The sequence below is a fragment of the Lutzomyia longipalpis genome, chromosome 1 (genome assembly GCF_024334085.1).
Source record: "Lutzomyia longipalpis isolate SR_M1_2022 chromosome 1, ASM2433408v1".
In the NCBI taxonomy this organism is placed as follows: domain Eukaryota; kingdom Metazoa; phylum Arthropoda; class Insecta; order Diptera; family Psychodidae; genus Lutzomyia; species Lutzomyia longipalpis.
The window spans coordinates 22,897,360-22,910,658 of record NC_074707.1 but is presented as its reverse complement, the minus strand read 5'-3'; the positions used below and the strand labels follow the sequence as shown (position 1 = coordinate 22,910,658).

General features: G+C 35.1%; 1 protein-coding gene and 1 long non-coding RNA gene across 10 annotated transcripts in view; one reads left to right on the top strand and one right to left on the bottom strand.

The window, feature by feature from the left end:
• The first annotated feature begins 1,262 nt into the window (after nucleotides 1–1,262).
• Nucleotides 1,263–13,299, top strand: part of LOC129797213 (inositol-trisphosphate 3-kinase B) — a 23,189-nt gene continuing 11,152 nt past the window's right edge. For 2 of the 8 annotated variants that reach the window (XM_055839570.1, XM_055839571.1), the window contains exon 1: nucleotides 10,872–11,122. Coding sequence is in view for 1 of the 8 variants with exons in the window: in XM_055839578.1 (XP_055695553.1) it covers nucleotides 8,131–8,379 (249 nt within the window). In the remaining 7 variants the exon portion in view is untranslated. Of the gene's footprint in view, nucleotides 1,633–7,896; nucleotides 8,380–10,871; nucleotides 11,123–13,299 lie in introns of those variants that run through there. The other 6 variants (XM_055839576.1, XM_055839573.1, XM_055839578.1 and 3 more) reach the window with 5 other exon arrangements.
• Nucleotides 7,925–10,785, bottom strand: LOC129797237 (uncharacterized). 2 transcript variants are annotated; one of them, XR_008751315.1, is made up of 2 exons: nucleotides 9,054–10,785; nucleotides 7,925–8,368 (listed from the first exon to the last, which is right to left on the bottom strand). It is a non-coding gene; the product is annotated as an uncharacterized LOC129797237 (long non-coding RNA). The 2 variants fall into 2 exon arrangements; XR_008751316.1 differs by having other exon boundaries at nucleotides 9,117–10,785.

Genomic DNA, 13,299 nt, shown 5'->3' with positions numbered 1-13,299 from the left:
AATCAATTTTTGAAATAAATATTTCTGTTACAGTCAGGTATTAGTTAACGTCGCGTGGGATATACTCTTTCCACCCATTAATAATAATGAGTGGAAAGAGTATATCCCATGCGACGTTAATCAATACCTGACTGTATTCCCATAGACTTTGCCAACAATTTATGAAAAATGTTCAGTACAAAATAATTTAATGAATTTGCTGCTTCGCAATATCGACAATTTCTTTCCAATTACCAATTATGTAAAAAAAATCATACATAGGAATATTGTGCTACCCTGTAACTGGGAAGAACTGCCAGAAAATGCATTCCACGTTTTACTATGGTATGAGGTGTGTGTTGTCGTCTTTTAAGCATTGGATGATTATTGTGAGGAAGAAAATGTGGAGAACAAGGAGTATGAAGATGGAAATAATTTAATATCAATTGAAGCAACTTGTAAGTGTCTCTTGCTCTGCTATTACAACTCGATCTTCTGTTGATTTTCATTTATCGATCGTTGCCGTTCTCTTGGAAGTTTTTTTTTGTTTGTATAATTCAATACAAGAAACATTTTACTCTATGCTAATACCCCATTAGTTCATTTAAACTATATCTTGAGACGTTTTGAATAATTCCTCTTAACTGTCTCTCTACTTCACTTTGTGTTTGATGCCTCCATGATTTTTCATATCCCTTTGAGAATTCACCCTGACAAGATCATTCTGTTAAATCATTTTAGTTGTTAACTTCCAAGGGGATAGACTTTAATTTGCAAATGTGCTGATATTCATATCCTAATCTCTTTGAGTAGAGAAAATCTCTCTCGTATAGTAGGTATCAATTTTCTTATGACGTTTCCGCTGTACGATCGCGAATGGCAATCAAGGCAAGAGTATAACCACTATACACGTGACACCCTGTGAGTAGGCATTAGACTGCGGCAATGGAGTAGATACGCAGATGGAGAGTGATCTTTGAGAGTTGGGATCGCGTGGAGAGAGTCGCGGAGCTCTTTGGTCGTAGCTGGCCAACCGCTAATCAACAGCATAGACTGGAGACTGGTTGGTTGGAGCAAACATTCGTTCTCGATCGCTGGATGGTCTCCATAAGTTGCTATTTCGGTGTATAATACGCACGAGTGACTCTCTCTTTTATAAAATTGCTTAACACTTTAGTGCAATTGACTACCTTTTTCACATCAGTTGGAGCTCATATGTCTTCCTTCGACATTTTATGTTGAAGTGGAGGAGATAAAATTTGTTACCAAAGGCGCGCACGTTTACTATCGCGAGTTGCGGGCCTTTTGCCAGTCAAGTCATCTCCCTGGTGGTGTGCACGATAAGAAATTCAACAAGTTGTCTCAAATCCATTTTAACATTGAGAAGCCTGTATTTTGCAGCGGCATTGCTGAAGGAGGAAAGACTCCTTATAGTGCTCTGGAGTACACGAAATGTTGTTCAATTTGTGTGTGTGACAAGTGGCAAGTTAAAAGTTATTTATTTACTCTGTGATCACCTCTTTTTTCGCTCAATTTTCTCTTTTGACACACCACAAAACCCGTGGTCTTTGGACAAAATCTTAATTGGTGCTCAACGGCACAGTGAAAAGTCATTTACCAACTTACACGGAGACACTTTTTTTGTACTACGAGGTATCAACGTGATAGATTTATTGAGTGATTTTATGTGTCTCTCAGAATTCACACACAAGATTTTGCTGGTTGAGTGGAAATTCCTGAAAAACTCTTTTTTATGTTCCATTGAGATTAGAATTGCTAAAAAAATTGATATCAAAATATTTGCTTTTACCTATTTTTAGCTCAATATACACCTATATGTTTGTCATGTATATATAGCTACCACGTAACTTACAAATCAATGGATTGAGTAGCAATAATCATGTGAAATGAGCAAGATAAATGCCAGTGGACGCAAATGAAATCGTGACAGAGCTGAATTAGCGAGCTTCTTGCGTGATTTGTGATGCTCTTTCGAAGATTCATATGATCACATGGACAAATATATCTATCATATTCCCGGCAGATCGCAAACTTACGCTATATAGCATTGAATTTGTGGGAAATTCTCCCATGTCGTCATAAAGAGAATTTTCCAACAATAATCGTGTTTGAATGAGAGAAAAAATAACTTGAAAACAACTAATTAACTCATGCGTCTGAATTCTCGTACTGCCTATTGACTTCAAGAAATATTTTCTTGCTCTTTTATCCCATATGTAGTGCAATTCAATTGTATAGACTTTGCACTGATTGCAAGTCCGATCGCATCTCTCGTGGTATAACGACATTTTATTAGCGAATCACCTGCAAAAATATCTTTGAGTGCATGATGATCAGGAAAGTATGTAATACAAAATATATGTTAAAATATAAAATTCACGGGCCTATCGTGGTAAATTGTGCGGGCAATATCGAGTTGGAGCCAGAAAATTTAAATTGTTATGTCGATTTATCTCATAATGGGCATGGAATGGTAATTTTGCATATTGTGACTGCGTGTCACACACTTGTTTTAATGGCCCATTGGATGCTGTGTGATGTGTGAGATGGATACGGGCACACCTTGCAGCTGTAACCACTAATTCACCCCCATTTCTCTTATTTCCATCGCCTCGAAAATATATAGTACACCACAAACATGCCTTCATCTATACTACATTTTGCAATACGATGGGTGATCTCAATGATCCTCTCGAGAGTGCACATATAAAGATCAATCCACCATAACTCGCAAAATACGCGGGCTTCAATATTTTATCAGCGATGCCCCCAAGTGCCCGGAGGAGTGTGTAAAATCATTTGGCGAGATCACTCGCGGATGCCAAGTTGTGTATTGAAAATAAATGTGTGCTGATTGAGTGGCCACTCAGGTGAGCCCCATTGGAAGTTTTCAAGTGGAAGCTAAAGGTGGCTGACACTCGATAATTTTTCTTCATGCACCAAACATGGCGAGTACAGCATCTTATAAAGATTTTTTTGCATTGCATTGCATTTTATATTGTTCGAAACGAGAAATTATGTGAATAGATTTTCCTTTAGTCGTATTCACTCAATACACAGCAATAAATGAATCTGAAAGACGTATGATAACTTCATACCTCCTTTTGCCATCGAATTCCCTTTTGTACCATCTCACTATAAAATTCCTCCACCATCATGTTTATATACATTCTTCGTATTCTCAGCCTCAGAGGAAGTTGAAAATAATTAGAAATAATATTTTGAAATATATGTGACAGCATTACATGTAGGTGGTGTGCCTTGAAGATTCCTTCAAGAAAATGAACTAAATGATTATTCGATTCGTTTCCAATCACATCAAATTGCCCAGTTATTTTAACTGCTTGTTCAAAACACAAAGTATTTATGTTAAGATGCTCGATATGAAAAATTAATTCCCTTTTAGGTTTTCTAAACTTTTATTATTTTTCATTATATAAATACGCAATTTTAAAGTTAATTACCTATCCTTAGGTAAAGTTTGGAATTGCTCTGAAAATTGGCAAAAAATATAATTTCTAGTAAAAAAAAAATATTAGCCTCTCAATATGTGAGCATACAGCGAATTAGCTCTTTTTCGTAAAACTGCTCATGACAGTCCAATCATGGGTAATCATTGAAGTAGACAAAAATGGCACAATTTAACACGTTAACGATCCCTCTTACAGTTTCTCACCTGCATCTGTATATATAATTTTTTTCACTGAACAAATACTGAAAATGAATCCATCGGACATGCTGCCTGAATTGGAAATGGCAATATGGTGATGTTTGCGTTATACACATTGAAGCAACATATCAAGTTTGTGTCACACGGAGACATTAATTTCAAATTTTTCATACTCAATAGGGAACATCAATCGCGTGCGCCTGAATTCAAAATTATTTACTTCACCCATAGCTTTATATACTCACATAGATTACCAGTTTTGTCCAATTGAAGAAACTCCATGGGTTAAATCATTCAAAATGCCAATGTTGCATGAGCGACTGTTTGGTGAGTGGCTAAAATATACGTGGAGATTTTGAATTTCCGTCCACTCCAATCCATGCAAAGCTTCTTTCCATGCAAAATATTTTCTCAACTTCTCTACGGTATACCCAGATCATTAATCATTGTGGCTTTTCCTCTCCTATTTCTTCATGATAGATTAACAATAAGTATCTCCATGACAGGATGACTTTTTCCTGTCGAATAACTCAATAATGCTTGTCTCAGATCACGTTTATCTTCATTTTTACATATCTCTCACTCATTTTCGCACGATTGTCGTTGGTGATCGAATTTAAATCGTTTTTTTTTATCTTTCATGTGATTTGATTTCTTTGGTGATCTCACGCCTGCCATTCATATTATTGGAATCAGCATCCAGTAGGTAAATGTTGGTGGAGCTTTCTGGTTGATTTGCTCTAGCAGAAGCTCTCCAGTTAGTCCTGCGTGTTCGCTAATAAGTCTCGAGAATTATGTGAATTTTCTTGGGGAGCGTGACACATCAATTATGGGGACGTGATCATTCATAAATAATATGCCGTGTGTAAGTTTATCCATATAATTGTAATTGTGGTGCCATAAAGAGTCAATGGGGAAGATGGAAAATTACTATGTTGAGCATAAATCTTGGGCAATAAACTAAATCAGAATTAATGTAAATTATACAGAGATGGCAAAATATTAACCAGTCTCTGGCAGAGGGAAGTATAAGAAGATGTAGTGCAAAAAAGCACTAAGATGAGCATAATAATTACAGAGTGTGATTCTCGCACCTCTAAATTTACAAATAAATTGAGACAAATTGGATGTGTCACTGAAACATGATGTAATTAGTGCACGCATACGCATTTTGCATTTTAAAGAAGAGAAGCATCTCACCATGGATCGTGATTTGCTTCTCAAATGGTCAACATAGGCAGATATCTTCTATACATCTTGATGTTATGATCGTCCAGATTAGTTCCCAATAACATTATCTGATGCATGTGAATACCAATGCATAGTAAGGGATGTGTGCGTGTTTATAAGAAAAAAATCTTTGTCATCTTTGGGGTGTTTTCCATTGGAAAAGTCTGTTTAATCACAATTAAACTTTATAAATGAGGAAAATCGATGAAGATCATGATAAAGCTGTGTGGAGAGGATATTAATCAAAATTGATTGAACAATAATCATTAAGTAACAAAGTGACTCAACTCTCAATATGATAAAGATCTATGCGATGCGGTGCGCTGGAACATCAATATAAGGCGCAACATTTTAATAAGAAAACGATCAATATTCTCGCGAGTTAATAGCAATCAATTGATACAGGCAACTGACCTAAATTAACCGAATTACCCTTCGGCATTGGTGTCAAATGATCATGACTGGGTGCTATTCAATTTATCTGCATAAATACCGCCAAGCGACTAAAAAAACCATCAATCAAAAACGATCTCACACGAACGACAGAAGTTTATTTTCTCAACACTTCTAGCAATTAAATTTCAATGTTTATTTATAAAGAAAATAATCATTTTTAATTTTATTCTCAAATTAAAATTCCATGATCTATTGGAAATTTCAATTTTACAATATACACATTAATTGAATAGTCATAACATTTCCTTCATTCATTCACGTGGGAAAATTAATTGCAATTCTATAATTTACACATTATTGTAAATTGTCCACAAATGGTCTGTGAAGACGCGCATAGTGCAAAATATCGAGTGTTTGAAAATGGAAATTGATTTAAGAATCACCTCCCTCTCTCACGTGTAAGTGAAAATTTATTGTAGATTTGTATGTGTAGCCAATATGAATGTTGTTTATAAATCTGCATGATCACCAGCATAAATATATCGAATTGGAATCGATCGTTGAGAGAGAAGATGGTGTATATAATTTATTTATTTATATGCCGATTAATTTATGAATCGACATCCCATATGCAAGTTCAGCACATTCCTCATTGTGAAAAGGAATGATCTTCGCGCTGTTCATATGTACTCTTGCAGAGTAATGTTCCCCGTGGTCTTTTAGTGCGCCAGCTTTGTGCAATCAATCTGTGATTTGTCTATAAAGTCTTTCCTTCAGAATTATTTCATCCTTTTCAGGAATCTTAGTTTAGGTTTCTATTTTGGAAAAAAAAATCTTTTTTATATACTTAAGCAGAAAAGTAATATAGAATATGTAATATTTATTAGTTTGTGAAAATTTCTTTTAAAAAGTAGAAAAAAATCTATTCTCAAAAGAGAATTTCATCTTCACTAAAATAGAAAACCATATGAAAACAAAAAGTAGAGATACCCAATATGCGAAGAATAAGGTTTTGCATTTACTGGCAGTGTTTTTTTATTTTATTACGATGAGAGGGAGGTTGAGGGAGTGATATGAAGACGTGCCTTTGAAAGTTAGTTACAAACACAAAATTACCATAAATTATTTTATTTGGATTATTTATTTCGTAAACATCGCATGTGCTCCAAATTGCGAATACTTCTTCCTTCCTGACTTATTTCACCTGTGACACAATTTTCTTTCGTGTTCTGCTTTGTTGAAATCTTTCGTGCAGAATTTCTCATGTTTATTCCTCCAAAGGATTTGATTACTTGCATTCATTTTTGTTCGTCTTCTTTTGCTGCTCAGTCCAGCACCCATGGCGGGCCGAATAAAATGTGTGATCGCAATAGCTGTTGAGTGAGAATACCAGTAGATATTGGCCGTCCCTTTGGGGAGTATTGTTTGCAAGAGAATTAACGACTGAGAGATGCAATATTTGTGTGTGAAATGTTGGCGTACATAAATATTAGAGCCACTGTTCTGCACTCTTTAAGAATGACTCTCTACAACAGTTGGTGACCGCCATGGTAAAGATTTATTGGAGACAAGAATAAATTTACGATAAGAAATTTTATAAAGTGATGTTCGAATGTCTCATATACACACTGGGGGACAGATATCTACAAGACACCAACTTTAGAATCATTCTTGGGTGGAAGGAATTACAGGCGAATATTGTATGTAAGGTATACGTAAAAAAAAAGATTGGTGTCTTACTTATAAGTCTTCACACTGTTGTGAGGTGGACACTTTAGATAAATGTAATTTCCCGGTGCAAAAAGATGTCCCCTTGTTGTAAAATGCGACTGCAGATTGCAATCACGTCTTTCCTTCGTAGCACTTTCAGAACAAAGGTGCTCCTATGTGGGAATATATTATGTACATATTAAGAGAGTGTGAAAAGATAGGGAAAAATTTATGAGATGCGATTGGGTGAAAATGTTTTCCTCCACACTATATATGCGATAAGGCATTTCCCACTGCAATTGCACATTTGCAGACCGATAAGAGAAATCCCGGGGTAAAAGAGCATTTTTATCGAGGTAGTACTGCGTTAGTCTTAAATTTCCGGTGAATTTGTGCAGCAGCAATCTATCGCGATATAAATAATACACCCTGGAGGAATATTTATTCCTCGCGCCAGAAGTCATCGCGATATGTCCAATTTTGCACGTTAGCAAACGATCGAGTGTTTTGGTCGTCGTAAGCAAATTAAACAATTTACAAATTATCTCCAATCACGCAATCTCCACTAGAGACTTTCCATTGCACTCCCAGTAATTTTATAATTTCCTTATCTTTCATTTGAATTTACTTGGAAGAAGGGCATTTCAAAAAATACTGCAGATAAAAGATTACTTTGCTGCCACGACATTTTTTCTCTTCACATATAGCGAAGCTTTTTTGTCTTTCCCCTCCAGCATTGGGGCGTTAAGGTAGTGAAATTACACTAAAGAGGCTGACCGAGAAAATTCCATTCATAAATGTCTCAATTAAAGTCAAATCTGAAAATCTCAATGGAGTCAAAAAAAAGTATATTGCACTGGAAACCAGCAAAAACTTAATCGATTTTTTAGGCATGGACTGAACATTCCATAGCACCAATTAATTTTTCTCTCATGGTAATTTATTTCACGTGATTTAAAAGCATAGTACATTGGTCGAGGTAGCTGAAGAGTGTAGTACATACATAAGTGCAGAATTGAAAAGTGCTTTCTGGCTTTGCGTGCCCAAAGAGACGCCGCACCGCGAGTGCCATCGAAGATCATAGAGGTAAGAGCTGTGCGGTCAAAGGTGACTTTACGTGTGAAATGGCACTCTATCCAACACTGATGGAAACGCTTCTGGCAAAGAAAATAGAGATGGCGGCACAGCAGGGTGGCGCCGGTCCAGGCGGAAGTCGCCTCTTCCGAACAGACTCTCTGGACTCCACGAGCAGCATTGGTTCACTGGGTTCCATGGCATTAGGAGAAGATGTCTGCCGATGCGATGATTGCCTCTTAGGAATTGTTGACCTTTACACAATCAGTGCGGTGGAGCAGGCATTATCTAAGAAAAAGGTATCTCTATCTAATTATTCTTATAATTTTACATTTAAAATAGTTAAAAAGACGTTATTTTTATTAAAAATCGACTGAAAAAAATTTAAAACTTTATAATGAATGATTTATACGTTCTGAAAATTGGCTCAACACAGGGGGTAGACAAAGACTCTATTTCCATAGGAATTCACTGCTCACTCGCTGAGACACCCAGGAAAATGCTTCAATCTGAAAAAATCCACCACCACTGGATAGATAATTTAATATTCTATCGATTGATAGCTTTTGAGGGGTGTCTCACGAAGATTAATGCACTAAAACTGATTTTAAAAATTTTGATGCACTTTTTGAAAATAAAGTGACGTCATTTTCTTCCTTTAATTTCTCTGCAAACCGTCCGCCATTATTTGCTGTGTTCGGGTAAAAAAGGGCTTTGTCTACCCCCTGGCTCAACAAAAATGTAAATGATTAGGTAAGATATTATCAAAAATTGCAAATGTTTAATAAGGGCAGACAGAAATGGAGAGATAAAAGAGCAAATTGTAAAATTTATTTAAAAGATTTATATAATAAATTTTCATTTATACAAACTATAAGGGAGTTATCCCACTTAAGCTCTAAGCACTTGATGCTTAAGATTTTACGTGTGAAAAAACGAGAAAAAATACCGTTGTTTTCTCTTTCGTACTCACATAGAGGTTATGATGCTCAAGCACTTGGAGCTTAAGTGTGATAGCCCCGTAAGAGCATCAAACCTTTTATTGCTAAATTGCAATAAAAAAACACACCAAAGTCCATCTCACTGGAACATTTAATAATAATAATAATTTATTTCTCCCTTTTACATACAAGTGTTTTTGGGCTGGAACATTTAATGATAACAAACAAATTACATGGCATTGCCAATTTGGTGGCGACAGAAAGAAGAACGGAAAGCAATTGAAATCTCAATGTTTCTCGCATTGGTGTCTTTTTCTGAATTCATTCATGAGGGAGTTAATAAATTTTGCAAAACACACAAAAGTCTCTGTCAATGTTCCCCATGGTAAAAGGTTTTTTTTTTCAGTTGAGGGTTTGTCTCTCTATATGTCGCCTGTCTTAATGGCTATGTGGGGACCAAGAATGGACAATGTGTATTGAACATGATAGAAAATAGTCCAATAAACCACAAAGAGTGGGCAAATCAATGAGAGAAGCGGAGGAATCTGTTTCAATTGATTCAATGGAATTGAGCAGAAAACTCAAATTCATGTCCTTCCTCCTTCGTAATGTCTGTTAGAAACACCACAAAATGTGAATGTGAAGTGCTATTGCACATTTTATTGAATTGCCTCGTATATTGTACTAAAACTTATGATCATCAGATAGTGCAATGATTTGCTTAATTTGCTACAATGTCTATAGAAAAGCACATTTCATACATTACCACTACTACATTATTTACAAATATTCTGTACTTAAATTACTTTTTTTATTAATTGAAGCAGTGTATTTTCAGTCTAAATCAGCATTATATCAGCACTTATTAGGTGCAGGTGCTGCTATTTAAGATATTCTTGAAAATTAATCAAAAACCTAAACCTAAAGAAGATTTTATTGTATTTAGAAATGCAATTAATTTATGAATTAATATTTTAAAAATATTTTTAGGGCGAATTGTCTAAATGCCAACGAAGTTCAGACTAATCGGACTAATCATATTGATTTTATTATCCATAACTAACATAGATCGCATCGGGTTAAGTTGTGCGGGTTGCAGACTACTCGGCGAATTCACCTTATTACATTTTCAGTTTAGTGTATTTGCAAAACTGTTTGTTTTACTTGTGTTGCTGATGCTCAAGGGGCAAAAAATTGCCCAAGTACAAAGCATAAAATTCTCGTGTTAACTATTTCGAGTAATTAAATTTAATTACCAACTGTTTTTTTTTTTCAGTAATAAGTTAAGTAAATAATATTATTTAATATAACTTATTTATTAAATATCTCGATTTTTTTCTAAATTTAATAAATAATTTGTGTTGTCCCATCTCTTTAATAATAATTTTATAATGGAAAAATACAAACATAAAATATAAATAAATCATATTTTATGATTTTTTAAATTTATTTGCCTCTTTGTTCAAATGTTTTTTTTTTCCACCGGCGAATTTATTGGCGGCAAAATACGCGATCGGCGTGTAAAATTAATTTCCACTATTTATCAAATGGAGAGGGGGTTACACAGAATGTGTCTCTATTACGTGTCTCAGTATCATTTTGAACAACTTCTTTAACGAGGCAGAGAAAATGCACCACAAATTATCACCACCGTAAGTTCTCCCTTCTTTGCCGATCTCGTGGGGAATGCGCGCTATCGCGTTGCAGCCAATGATCGCGAAGGAGACGAAGAAAAAAAAATAATTCTACGGGCGAGGAAATTGGTGTGGCACCGCCGCCGCCGCTGGGTAACTCCGAATTTATTCCGTGCGATACTCTCCAGCAATTCCCGCCACTTTCCTTCCCACAATATGCTTGGCGACTGCGGTGGCAGTTTGTGAGTAGCACGCGCTTGAGTCAGTTTGCACAGGTCTGTTGAGCTATCACGATCGCGATCGAGTGTCTCTGTAGGAGTTTGAATTTTTCGCACGTCAGCACAAGTGCGCCCGTTGATAGGGAGTGTATATACTATTTACTACGGAAATGCGATGAATTTTCATTTTGCAAACGTGTATGATTTTCAGTCTAAGTTCTGTGCAAATACAGAGAGAATTAATTAAAGGTGGTGCCTTTATTTTCTCACCTTACAAAATTACCAACATTAAATTCACTTGAGGCTCGTTATCACACTCTATTGTTTTGAGACTTCATTTACATTTTTTTTCGTATTTTATTAGGTAGATTTACGAATATATAAATATATAGAGAGAGATTACAACTTGTGATAGTTTGCAGTGCTTCTTAAGTTTGAGACATTGTGAGGTGATCTTCAATTTAGAGGGCAATTATAGTGCAACAGCTTAACATTGCACTGTTTGCCAAATCATTGTGTGATATATAGCACCCGTCAACACGGTAAAATCCATCCAATAAACTTCCCAAGAATGATCTTTAAATGTACTTTTTCGGATGATTAATGACAGGGTCATTGTGGTTAATTTTTTTTTATACACGGGCATATCTAAGAAAAAAATTCCCCTGATAGGTTTGATATGATTATTTGGACTTTATACCATATAATTTGCTTCATTTTGTGACATGGTGTAGACAAGTAAAACTTCGTTAGAGAGAATAAGTGGAGCTCATTAAATGTTTTCACGATCGCCACTGAAGTCATCCCAGGAAAGGTGAATTTTATCGCTTTGGGAACATGAGTGGTTGCCTGATGCGGTTAGTTAGCGTGGAGATAGTGCCACGGAGGAATTTGTCCATAGACACTTTAATATCACATGCTTGGTACTTTTATGGAGTAAAATCGCAAAATGTTGCATTTTAACATTGACGGCATCTCTCTGACTAACTTTATGTGTTATTAGATTTAGTTGGGAAATTGCATTTATGATCGATTTGTCTCAAGCAAGATTTTATCTCATTTGACATCGCTCTTAAAGAAACAGTAATTCTATGCATATTTAGTTTGCGGTAAAACTTTTTCTTCTTAAATATGTAATTTTCAAAGAATTCTTTTTGGAGTAAATTCAGTAGATTTGATTACTTTATTATCTCGACTAATAATTAAAATATATTCTAAAATAATATGCTGTATGATTTAAAGAAGAAAAAAATTTTTAAATTCTATTTTCTGCAATATTTTAAGAAAGAAATTTTATGCTTTAATTTCGAAATCCATTTTATTTGGTGAACTAAACCGGCATTCCGTGGATGACGCAAGTCAAGATTAGACATCACACACAAACGAAATAAAAAAAAAAATGATCAATTTTCGAGAATACAATAGAAACATCTCCTCTTCCGCCCATGATAGAGAAAAAGTGAAAATTTATGGCTTGCTTGCGTGCGAATTGACTAATTTATTTATGCGAAATAACTGCCAAATTGGATGAATCATTAATCAAAAGAGCATGGCTTCCCTGTATGTGATGCATGAGATCCATTATCTGTCTCGCGAAAAATCCACATAACTTCTCCTGTGCGGTCTTCGTGAGAAAATTAAATATTCACAGCTGCACTTGGAGTCTTTGTGGATAAAATGGCATGAGGGAGAACAGAAGACACTTTTATTGTCCACAGAGGGTACTTTATTGCAACCGCAGTGAAATTATTACTATAAATTTATTGAGCAATAAATTGGTGAATTGGAGTTAAAGTAGTTAAGACGCAAATACAGCAAAGAAAATGTCTGTGAGGAAATATCTTCTTTCCGCATGAAGGATTAGAAATCCAACTCAATCTTGTCTCGCGTATAAGACTTTTGCAATGAAGATCATAAATAACTGAAATGCCTCAAATAGTCGCGAGTTGGTGTCAATGCACAGAAGTAAGAATTATGCTATTCATCTGATTGTATGATGCCATTATTAATGGGTCTCTCATATCCACTTGAATGATTTATATCACAATTCTCTTGACGACTCTGTTGCAGAAAGGAAGTTAAAGAAAAAATTATATCACACAAAATATTGCTGTCAGTAAATATTTTCTCTGCACTATTTTATTTTACATTTTGTCAAACACAGTGAATATAAAGAGTTAAGTCAAGCTAAACAGCAAGGATATAGGTAGTAATGAAAAATCTCTCACATATACATTCCTCATGATCTAAAAGCAATAAATTCAATTTAAACCAGCATGATTAATTGGAAGAAATTTCATAACACTAAAGCAAATGGTCGATTAAAAAATTCCATCATCTTTTGTATTCCCATGCATTCTCTCACGTCTCAAAGGCAAATTATTATTCAGCAAAATTTAGTATATATTGAAAATTCCTTATTTACG